Source organism: Uranotaenia lowii, chromosome 1, assembly GCF_029784155.1.
Source record: "Uranotaenia lowii strain MFRU-FL chromosome 1, ASM2978415v1, whole genome shotgun sequence".
NCBI lineage: Eukaryota > Metazoa > Arthropoda > Insecta > Diptera > Culicidae > Uranotaenia > Uranotaenia lowii.
Window position 1 is genome coordinate 49,882,646 of NC_073691.1, and position 12,220 is coordinate 49,894,865.

The following is a 12,220-nucleotide window of genomic DNA, read 5'->3' on the forward strand; positions in this document are numbered from 1 at the left end:
GTAAAATGTACCTTTTTTATGCAGTGTCCGTTTAACCGACCATTTCTGAAAATTGTAATTTGCAAATATGTTTCGAATTGCTATAAAAACATTCTCGATTGAGGAAATTTACAATTCCAATGATTCATGCGATAGCAAACAACTTAAACTGCCCATCTGCACGAAAACTGCGATGAGAAAAACCATATCTGATTTTCATTGCGATTCTAGCTAAGGGTGTTCGTCTTACCCAATTTTCCCCTACTATTTGTAGAGTACGTGAAAATATGAAACATGAAAACTCTCTCTCTTTTCAAAGCAGTGTTAAAAAGGTTTTTTTTAGAAGATATTTAAAAGTTTCTTAAAAGTTGTTTTAAGATTTAACTATAGCTAGATGAGGATTTATGTACATGAATGAGATGTTCTAAACATTTGTTGGAGCATTCAAATCACACGTTTTGCACAAGATTTCAACTTTCTATTTACGACGTTCCTCAGGCAACTTATTGCAACTTTAAGTTGCAACTTCACGAGCGTTTATTGCAAAAGCGTGCAAGTAGATTTTTAAAATTAATTTATCTTATTGAAGCTTGAACTGAGAGTAACAAATTGGCGTTGAAGCCATTTGTCTCCACGATTTTATATTTGAACACAATACAACATATTAAAACGAATTCAAAGCACTATTTACTGTAGTGGAAGTGCATGTTGAATATGGTGATGAGGTGTTTAAAGAGGTCAGGGATAAATTCGTTTATAACAGTAATATGATTGTTTATGATAAAATCGACATTTGAGCGAGAACCTGGAGAATCCATAAAAACCGGGGCAGGAGGACAAATACACTTTTTAAAAAACTACTGACCCAAACCAAAAAGCGAAGAAACAGCAGTATTTTTTTATCTACACCAAAACGATCGCGTGGCCATCCCTAGCTCCAAAATATGAATCATTGTTTGTATATTACAACTGGTACCCTAAAATACATCTGCGTACCCCCGATGGTCAAGACGATGATGAAGGCATGAGAGAGAAGAGCGTACACGATCGACACCGAGAGATGGGCAACAACATGGCGAGAGATGGTCACCGAGCGATGGGATACGAGAGACGGGCAGCGAGAGAACCAACACCAGGCATTACCACCACAGCAGCAACCGATGGCAACAACAATACCACCCCCTACCCCCGGGAAATCACCCCAATAACACCCTAATCCGACGGCGATCGGATCAACCCGGCCTGCTCAATAGTTCAATTTGAGCTGGCCCAGCAGTACTGAATAAGAAAGCACCAAGCAATCAAGCCACCCAAATTTGTACCTTTTTAGAATGTTTTATGTTAGTTAAATATATGATGTAGTTAAGTCGAATAAATGTATTGTCATTAGCGTCGCGTTTTGTTTAAATCTCCGTCTTGTTATTGTGCGTCCGGAACGTCCAGTACGAAATTAGTAGGAAGTTGAGAACGTGGCCTACAACATCCAATCCATCCTACAACGGATTCAACCCCAAGGAACCAAGGCGTAGCACCCACACCCAACATTGGTCACCCAGGCAAGACGTCCGCCACCATACAGTCCACTCCAATCATCGGATATCGAGGCAAGGTACTTACCCAACATTTTGGTCCTTCGAGCCGGATTCCGACCAGGCAAATCCAGAATTCGTCGCCATCGCGCCAATTAGTTGGCTGGCTAGCACAAAACGCTCGACGCCATCGTTAAATTCGGCACTACACATCACAAGTCACCTGCTCACCATTGCGGTCATCATCCAACCATCATCTCACAAAGAAAGTCAGCTATCGTCATTTGGGCACACTCTAAATTGAACGTTTAGCAGCAACTCACTTTGTGGAGGATTTCCTTTGCGACCATCCCAAAAACAACCGGCGGTAAACATCCTGCGACCCGAAACGTATCTACACTAGTGACGAGCGAAAGCTCTGGTTCTTCCAGAGTCGTGTTCATCATCATCTGTGGCACCAATACCCCGAAGAACATCAGCAAGAGAGAGAGAGAGTTCATCGCTTACCACCAGCCGACCGGTTCATCCGATTCATCCAGCGAGATTCCAGCAGTGAATCTGACCCATCAAAACAAATCCATTCTGGGGAGCCTATCACCGGATGGGCCAACACTTTACACCTGCGAATCAACTATCGGTTACGCGGAACACCTTCGACGACAGCCGGACATATTTCTTTTAAGGTTAGTGAAATTTATGAGCACTACATTTAGTATATGTCCAGTCGAAGCTATCGCGGATTACTACACCTTACCTTGATGTTTCCCAACTGAACACACTACCTAATGAAACAACCGAATGAACAACAATCATCATCATTGATATTACTCGAGGGGTGCTAAGAAGTACAACTGCAGAAAGACAATTTTCACTTTGGAAGTTCAGATTTTACCTGGAACTGAAAAATTTAAATTGTGCTCCAGTTAATTTTCGGTCAGGTAAACATTTTGGGTATATGTCCTACCGAAGCCTTTATACGGAATATTACACCAATTATTTTCCCATCAATGCACGTAACTGCCGACCACCAAATCTATTAAGTTGAATGTTTGACATAATCAACGGTTTATCGAGCACTGGAGGAATTATTTGAACATACCTGTAGGGGAGCGCAGCTAATTTTTTGCAAAAGTAAGTTAAGCCTACAGTGTATGTTCCTAGCCGAAGCTAGAGGTTTTTAAATACTTACACCCAATCATCCCTATCTGTCAACTGGTGAATTCGTAATCGGTGAATGAGTGATACAACAATGCCAGCAGCTTCATCCGCCGCCAAGAAGCCTTCGCTGAAGAGTCTTCAGACTAAACTTCGTGCACATCTGGATCTGTTTAAAACAATTGTTGCGTTTGTGGATACACTTGCTGAGGTTACTTCAATCGAACGTATCCAGGTGCGTTTAGCTAAGCTAGACGAACTGTGGGACAAAGTGAATGCTGCCTTGGTGGACATTGAAACTCATGGAGAATACACGTTGACACCGGAGAATAGCCCCTCCCAGGTTCGCTTAGACTGTGGAGAATCCTATTACGATGCGAAGGCAACAATGCTGGAAAGAATTAAGGAGTTAGAACAGGAAACAACAATTGCACACCAATCTACGAGACTTCATGATTCTTCGATGCATCCGACTACGGAACACGTCAAGCTACCACAAATCAAATTACAACTTTTCGATGGAAATGTGGACGAGTGGCTTAGCTTCAGGGATTTATATTTATCTTTAATCCATACCAAAGCAGATTTACCAGACATCGAAAAGTTTCATTATCTAAAGGGATGCTTAGCAGGAGAGGCAAAGAAACTCGTTGATCCACTCGCAATAACCAGTGCCAACTATCCAATTGCATGGGAATGTCTGATGAAACGTTACAACAACAGCAAACTTTTAAAACGACGGCAGGTGAATACGCTTCTGAAGTTGCCAAGCGTTTCAAGAGAATCTGTAACGGAATTGCAGTGTCTACTAGAGGGTTTCGAGCGAGTTGTACAAACACTAGATCAATTAGTGAAGGTCGAAGAATACAAGGATCTACTACTACTCGAGATTCTGTGCAGCAGACTTGATCCAACTACCCGACGTGCGTGGGAGGAATTCACAGCAGGCAATGAGCAGGATAAAATTTCGGATTTGATGCAGTTCATCCAGAAGAGGATTTCGGTTCTAGGTTCCCTACCCAACAAATTATCCGAAGGTCGACCAGAATACGTTAAAAGGCAATATGGAATACGAACTAGCCACAACGTCACGCGCATCTCCAAGGGTCGCTGTGTTGCGTGTTCAGACACCCATCCCCTCTTCATGTGCCAGACTTTCAGGAAGATGCCGATAGCGGAAAGGGATAGATTGGTTCGAACAAATTCACTTTGCAGAAATTGCTTCCGAAATGGACACATGGCTTCGGAGTGTATGTCGAAATTCGTATGCCACAACTGCAAGGGTAAACACCACACGTTAATCTGCTTTCGCTCAGAAGGGGCAACTGCCTCCAATTCCGGCACTATGAGGAGAAATTCTAGAAATTCAGAACCACCATCGACGGAAACAGTGGCATCTAATATTGCACGGCGATCAGTTTCAACAGTGCTTCTAGCTACAGCCGTAGTTTTGGTAGAGGACAACAATGGATTCAGCTATCCCGCCCGAGCATTGCTGGACTCCGGGTCGGAGTGCAATTTTATGGCGGAGCATTTGTGTCAAAGGTTAGGTGTCTGCCGACAGCGCTCGAACGTTTCAGTAATGGGAATCGGCCAATCAACTTCCGAAGTCAAGCATCAAGTCACTGCGATTATCAAGTCTCGAAACGAAAGCTACAAACAACAAATGGACTTCCTGGTTTTACCGAAGGTGACAGCGGATCTACCAACAGCAGACATTATTTTTTCCGAACTACGTTTACCAGCGGAGATCGAATTAGCAGACGCCAACTTCTTCCAATCCAATGCAATCGACCTGATCTTAGGCATCCAACATTTCTTTGAATTCTTCCAATCTGGTCAACGGAAATCGCTAGGAGATGGATTACCAGCTATTACAGAATCCGTTTTTGGCTGGGTTATTACTGGTGTAGTACAAAACTGGAGGCAAACTTCAAAGACCATCTGTAATACAGCTAGTTCGATACCTTTGGACGAATATCTAACTCGTTTTTGGTCCTGCGAGGAAATAGGATCGGTCCACAAATATTCACCCGAAGAAATGCGCTGTGAGGAATTTTTCGTCAAGACGGTTCGCAGAGAAACTGATGGTCGATATACAGTTTCTCTTCCAAAGGATGGGAATGTCAATTCCAGATTAGGCGAGCCAAGGGACATCGCATTCCGACGTTTGCAATACCTAGAGCGCAGATTGGATCGTGATCCTAGCCTGCGTGAAGAATACAACCGATTCATTCAGGAATATTTACAACTTGGCCACATGCGATTGGTAGAGGAAACCCGAGAGGACAGTACAAAACGTTGCTATCTCCCACATCATCCTATAATTAAAGAAGCTATCACAACAACAAAACTTCGAGTGGTTTTCGACGCGTCAAGCAAAACTTCAAGCAAACTATCGCTGAATGATGTATTGCTAGCAGGACCCGTCATACAAGATGATCTCAGAGCAATTGTCCTACGGTGCAGAACGAAACAAATAATGATTGTTGCTGATGTGGAAAAGATGTTCCGTCAAATCAAGGTGTCTGAAGACGATATGGCTCTACAAAGCATCCTATGGCGGTTCAACACAACGGAGCCTGTAAAAACGTACGAACTTACAACGATCACGTATGGAACCAAACCGGCACCCTTTCTTGCGACAAGAACTCTCCAGCAACTCTCAATCGACGAAGCAAATAGATATCCCTTAGCGGCCAAGGCGATGTCAATGGATGTTTACATGGACGATGTATTGACCGGTACAAACGACGAAGATGAAGCAATCCAGTTGAGAAGGCAGCTCAGCAAACTATCCGAACGAGGTGGATTTAGGCTAAGAAAGTTCGCCTCCAATTCAGTCCAAGTGCTTCAAGAAATTCCAACAGAAGATTTAGCAGTGAACGTCTCCGGAGAGGTTGAACTCGATCCCAATTCTACCATCAAAACACTCGGCCTGGTATGGCAGCCTTCGACAGACACATTCCGTTTCCAATTTACAATCCAGCACTTGAAACCAACTGAAAAACTCACGAAACGCAAGGTTTTATCTGCAATTGCAGCGCTATTCGATCCATTGGGGCTCTTGGGAGCTGTAATTACAACCGCAAAACTAGTTATGCAGCGTCTATGGTATTTAACGGATGACCAAAACAATCGTTTGGATTGGGACCACGAGATTCCTGAAGATTTAGCCGAAGACTGGAGAAGGTTCTACGCTCAAATACCAATGCTGAACAAGTTACAAGTCCCACGTTGTTCAATCATTCCCATGGCAGTGACAACTGAAATTCATATATTTTCCGATGCATCTGAGCGTGCGTACGGAGCATGTGTGTATATTCGAAGCATAAGCACTTCAGGAAAGGTCGGCGTACAATTACTTACGTCGAAATCCAGCGTTGCACCGTTGAAATCTCAGTCAATTCCCAGACTGGAGCTTTGTGGAGCGTTGAAGGCAGCGGAACTTGCGGAAAAGGTCAAGGAGTCAATCAAACTGGAAGCTAAAATGTGTTTTTGGACCGATTCTACTTGCGTATTGCAATGGCTTAATTCAATTCCCGCAACATGGTCAACCTTTGTAGCCAATCGTGAATCCAAAATCCAAATCATCACCGAACAATACGCATGGAGACACGTTCCAGGTCAAGAGAACCCGGCAGATATAATTTCTCGAGGTACAAGCCCGGAGGAGATCAAGCAAAACAGTCTTTGGTGGGAAGGTCCGCCCTGGTTGAAAATGGAAGAAAAATTCTGGCCGAAGCAGCCAGTAACCATCAACACCGATGCAGCCGCTAGTGAAACAAAAAGAAAAATCACGAATGTTGCGACAATCGACACGCCTAGTTTTATTGATGAATACGTCGAAAGGTTTTCTTCATTGTCCGATTTGATTCGTAAAACGGCGTATTGGCTGAGATTAAAAGGGATGTTACGGAGGTTAGAGCCAAGCTCATCAGGTGTTCTTTCTACTAAAGAGTTAAGAGAAGCCGAATATGTTATTATACGGGAAATCCAGAGAGAAGCATTTAAGGAAGAGTGGAAACAATTAACCAACGGTGAACCCATTTCACGCAATTCTCCGATGAGGTTTTTCAATCCATTCTTAGGATCCGATAACTTAATACGATTGGGCGGCAGGTTAAAGTATGCTCAAGTTACCGAAGACACAAGGCACCCTATTGTCCTCCCGTCAAGACATCCATTCACCAAACTTCTATTTGAATCGTTCCACAAGCGACTTCTACATGCAGCCCCACAACTACTTCTTAGCTCCATAAGACTCAAATATTGGCCACTAGGAGGACGGAATTATGCCCGTCAAACAGTTCAGCAGTGCCTACGTTGTTTTAGAATGAAACCGAAATCTATGGAGCAATTTATGGGAGAACTTCCTGTTGCACGCGTCACAATTTCTCCACCCTTTTTCAGAACCGGAGTAGACTACTTCGGCCCTGTATATATTCGGCCTGGACCACGCCGAGTAGCAGTCAAGACATACGTTTCCCTGTTTATCTGTTTGGTGACAAAGGCGATACACATGGAATTAGTTTCCGATTTATCAACGGAGAAATTTCTACAGGCGTTACGAAGGTTCATAGGACGGCGTGCAATTCCAAGCGACATTTATTCAGATAACGGCACAAATTTTGTAGGTACCCGCAACCAACTACAGGAATTGTTTACAAATCTGCGCAGCAAAACCCACAATCAACAAGTTTCCAAGGAATGCTCGGAAAGGGGCATACAATGGCATTTTAATCAACCAGCTGCTCCCCATTTTGGAGGCCTGTGGGAAGCAGCAGTTAAATCCGCCAAACAGCATCTGCTTAAAGTGTTAGGACAAAACGCTTTATCCTTTGAAGAATTCAACACTCTTCTTATTCAAATTGAGGCTTGCCTAAACTCTAGGCCAATAACTCCGATGTCAGAAGACCCCAACGATCTTGAACCATTGACCCCGGACATTTTTTAACTGGGAGGTCGTTGCAGCAGCTACCAGAAGTGGACTTAACCGAATTATCTACGGGAAGGCTCAAACAGTATCAAATAATACAACAAAAAATACAATACTTCTGGAAACGTTGGCAGAAGGAGTATCTATCCCAGCTCCAAGGAAGATACAAACGATGGAAGCCTCCAGTACAGATCTCGGTTGGTCAACTCGTCGTGATAAAGGATGAAAATACCCCACCGATGCGTTGGCGATTAGGGCGTATCCAACAGCTACACCCTGGAGAAGACGGAATAGTAAGAGTTGCGACGCTCTTAACATCGAATGGAATTTTGAAGAGAGCTGTTGAAAAACTTAGCCTGTTACCATCAGATTGTCAACCAGTCAACAGCGATGAACAAAACAGTTCGGTCAATTAGAGGAGCTCGGAGACGTCGTCCAGTGTGTTCGGATGGGATTTTCTTATTTCATTTCAGAAATTGCGGCAATTTCAGCGCGGGCGAGGATGTATATTACAACTGGTACCCTAAAATACATCTGCGTACCCCCGATGGTCAAGACGATGATGAAGGCATGAGAGAGAAGAGCGTACACGATCGACACCGAGAGATGGGCAACAACATGGCGAGAGATGGTCACCGAGCGATGGGATACGAGAGACGGGCAGCGAGAGAACCAACACCAGGCATTACCACCACAGCAGCAACCGATGGCAACAACAATACCACCCCCTACCCCCGGGAAATCACCCCAATAACACCCTAATCCGACGGCGATCGGATCAACCCGGCCTGCTCAATAGTTCAATTTGAGCTGGCCCAGCAGTACTGAATAAGAAAGCACCAAGCAATCAAGCCACCCAAATTTGTACCTTTTTAGAATGTTTTATGTTAGTTAAATATATGATGTAGTTAAGTCGAATAAATGTATTGTCATTAGCTTCGCGTTTTGTTTAAATCTCCGTCTTGTTATTGTGCGTCCGGAACGTCCAGTACGAAATTAGTAGGAAGTTGAGAACGTGGCCTACAACATCCAATCCATCCTACAACGGATTCAACCCCAAGGAACCAAGGCGTAGCACCCACACCCAACATTGGTCACCCAGGCAAGACGTCCGCCACCATACAGTCCACTCCAATCATCGGATATCGAGGCAAGGTACTTACCCAACATTGTTAGTTTGTGAATGTTTTTCAACAAAAAAGATTAACAAATATCATGTTAAGATTAAAAATGAACTTTTTTTCTGTTTTGAGATCTGGCTTAACAATCGATCCCTTACTTCACCCCCTGAAATATCACCAAAACCTTTCAAAAAATTATGCAAAGTGTGTTCAGTAAGACAGTAAAACCAATTCAGGTCATAATAACTAATGATTATTTTTTTTTGTTAATCATTTTTATCGAATAAACCATAAAGTGGATTTTATTTATGTCATACCCGTAAAGTAAGCAAATCAGTTAACTAAATGCTACTGAGTTTAGAAAAATTTGAAAAAAGAAAATTTTAATTTTAAAATTATCTTGAAACTACCAGCTTTTCAACGAACCCAATTTCATTTCAAAAGATTTTGAGAAACTAAATTTTAAGATGAGAACGATGGGTGAATTTTAATTTGTACCGGTCAACTCATCTAATTACCTAAAAGTTTTCAAGTATTTTTTTTTATCAAAAATATAACTTTTTTGTTGTGGTTATTTTTTTTATTTCAATGCAAATTTTCCCAAATATGTTCGATTCCTGAGTCATTACCCAAAAATTCATTTCACCTTGACTTCAACATACCAACATACTTATGTTTTACATTTGAAATACTCACTTGAACCCCAAAAATCCATTAAGAAACAACAACCCGACGAAGCGATTGTTTCCTCGAAAACGTGCTCAATGGTGCAAAATATCATCGCTTCGGGGCCCCCGTGAAAGGCCACTTAATCCCTTTGCAAATTTTTCCAAACAATCGGACCCGACCCGAGCCGACTGGCTTTTGTCCAAAATCCATCATGTTTTCGAGCGGCTCTTGCGGCACTCGCCAAGTACCAAAATACCCATTATCATTATTTTCGCGAAATATGACCGGGCTCTAAAGTTCTGGAACCTGTTGTTTCCTGCCAAAAAAAAACCTGAAAACACACAAAAAGCGACCAGGATATGCTGCCTTTTAAAATTCCATTCAGCGCATGAATGAAAGTACCGAAATCAGAATCGAACAAGGATACTCGAAAACCTGACCCAACCTAGCTTGGCCACCTGCCGAAAGAGTGCCGCTTTTTTCGTCTGTTCCAAAATATTTCCATTTCAGGAGCCATTTGTTGCCAAAAAAAAAAAGAAGTCATACCAAGAAAGAAAGGAAGGACTCGAGGAAAAGTCATCAATCCGTCATCCATTACACTTGACAAATTCGAACAATGGCGTCTTTCTGTAGGAATTCCTTTGGTCCTTTGGTTTGCATCAGCAAATTGTAAATGAGGCACAACCTGGGCTCAGAAAACGTCTTTGTGTCCGGATGCATCGACAAGATGCTGCGATGCGGTAGAGATGAATGATGAAAAAGTATAAAATGTTCCCTCTTCTTTTCGCTAGAGTTTCCTGCCAGCCGGAAACGAAAAGGTGAATTGACCAAGGGACGGACGCAAGCATTTTTGGCTGTTTTGTCAATTTGCAATATGCAAAGAGCACCCGTAAGAAACATTTACATTTTCTCACCCTTCCAGATAAAAAAATAGCAAAATAATGCTGCCGCTGCCAAACTTTTTGAAATTCATTGTTGGTGAGATTACTTGAGATCTCTCACTTCTCGATGAGTACTTTTGGAATTGAGGGGAAAATCGGCCTTTGGTACAAAAAAGGGATGGTGCTTAAGTGACCAAAGCCCATCTTACAAATTTTAAAATGCAAAAAACTAAAGATCACAACAGGATTCTTCATCGACTTGAGAAGAGAAGGAAAAAAAAGACCTACCCGTATTTTTGCAAATATTTGTTGATACTTGAGCACGATTTGGTCGCGTATGGTTGAAGAACAAAATATCTCGAAAGCAATTCGAATCAAAGAAAAGAGAACCAGAGGAAAAGACGAATGGGCAAATGAAAAAAAATCATTACCGTGATGGGTTTGATCCACTTTACCGCGACGCCACCTCATACTTTTTTTTTGGTATTATGCATCTTGGCAAACTTTCTTCAAAGAAGTTCTTAAGGTTGAAATCCGTCTTAGGACACGTCATGTGGTTTTTGGAGTGTTTTTTGTTCCTTGGAAGATTCTTAAAATTCATTGAAGGACAACTGTTGAGATTTGCGAAAAAGGTGTCGTTTGTTTGATCTGAAACATTGAGAAGACGTTGATATTGAATGTGCAGCATTGGCAAAAACTTTTGGATTTAATAGGAAGGTATTAAAATATCGACTTGGGCGGACTTATTTTCGATAGAGCCATAAGTATTTCCCTCCGAATTAAACCACAGATTTATTTTGTGCTTATGAACTCCTTACGTAAAATGACTGAGGCGAGTTGTGAATTGATTTGAATAAAAGGTATTTTTCACCTGGAAAATACGACTGCTCAGACTGGTCACAAATTTGTATGAAGCCGCTCCGTAATTTAGCGATCGAGTTATATAGACTTCGCTTAACCTGAATTTCTTGAAAACGTTTACCTACTCACAAAACTCACAGTTGTAGCACAACTCCAAATTGTTAGCCCTATTGCCCTATTGAATATTTTTCTGAATTTTGCACAAGATAAATTAGCGGCGTTGCTCTTTATTCAATGAATTTAGGGTAGTAGACAAACTATACTAATTCTTTTTGTCTGATACTCATAAACTGTAAATGAGAATTAATATGACGAAAAATATTCACCGGACCTTTTATCTTCGGATTTAACTAAATTTTTGCATAGGGTCAGGACACCCTGAATAAAGATTCAAGTCTTCTAAAGTAAAGGATCATGTCTCCTGTAACTTGAAAAATTCACAATTTTTTAAGTCTCATGAAAATGCTTCTAGTTAACCTACGAGTTCATAAATCGTTTTAATTTTTGGAGCTTTTAAAGTGGAAATTACACGCTTTCAGAAAAAACAAAAGACGGCGAGTTCTCAAATGATGAAAATAAGAAAAAGGGATCAAGTATATCCATTCTCCCCTATCCATAAGTAAGTTCTCAAACTCATTATTGATGATTTCACCATGATCGATAACTAAACCTGTGTGAAAAAAAGGGAAAACACGTCATCAGTTTGACTATTTAAAGCTGGCCGGATTTTGCCTGTTTTTTTCTTCACAAGACTTCCTGAATTTGGGAATAAAATGTTGGCAGCCCTGTTCACAATCAAGGATGGCAGAACTCCTAAGAAGGCCAGTCCAGTAAAACAGAGTGTTTTTTTCAGGGGACTGAGTTAAACGGAGAATCATCGTCAATGATCAAACAAATTTGGCAGCCAATGATTGAATATGTTATAATTTGTGGCAATTTGTTTGAGAGAATAAGAAGGTTTAAGTTAAAATGGGAGAAACCGGTGCTCAGAGAGAGTGAAAATGTGCTGATTGTTGCAAATTGTTGCGATTTGTTAAGCAGTTGTTGAATTTTGATCATTACCATTCCAAATGCAAAGAATTCTCT

The 12,220-nt window shown here is 41.6% G+C and overlaps 1 protein-coding gene across 1 annotated transcript; it reads left to right on the top strand.

The window, feature by feature from the left end:
- The first annotated feature begins 2,757 nt into the window (after positions 1 to 2,757).
- On the top strand, positions 2,758 to 8,364 carry LOC129759959 (uncharacterized). Its single transcript, XM_055757544.1, has 2 exons — positions 2,758 to 7,481; positions 8,076 to 8,364. Exons 1-2 carry the CDS (start codon positions 2,758 to 2,760, stop codon positions 8,362 to 8,364), a joined length of 5,013 nt encoding a protein of 1,670 aa, XP_055613519.1.
- The last annotated feature ends 3,856 nt before the right edge of the window (positions 8,365 to 12,220 follow it).

Coding starts and splice junctions, on each gene's coding strand:
- LOC129759959 (XM_055757544.1), top strand. CDS start 2,758: ATGCCAGCAGCTTCATCCGCCGCCAAGAAGCCTTCGCTGAAGAGTCTT. Junction 7,482..8,075: donor AAACAGCATCTGCTTAAAGT/GTTAGGACAAAA, acceptor ATTTCATTTCAG/AAATTGCGGCAATTTCAGCG.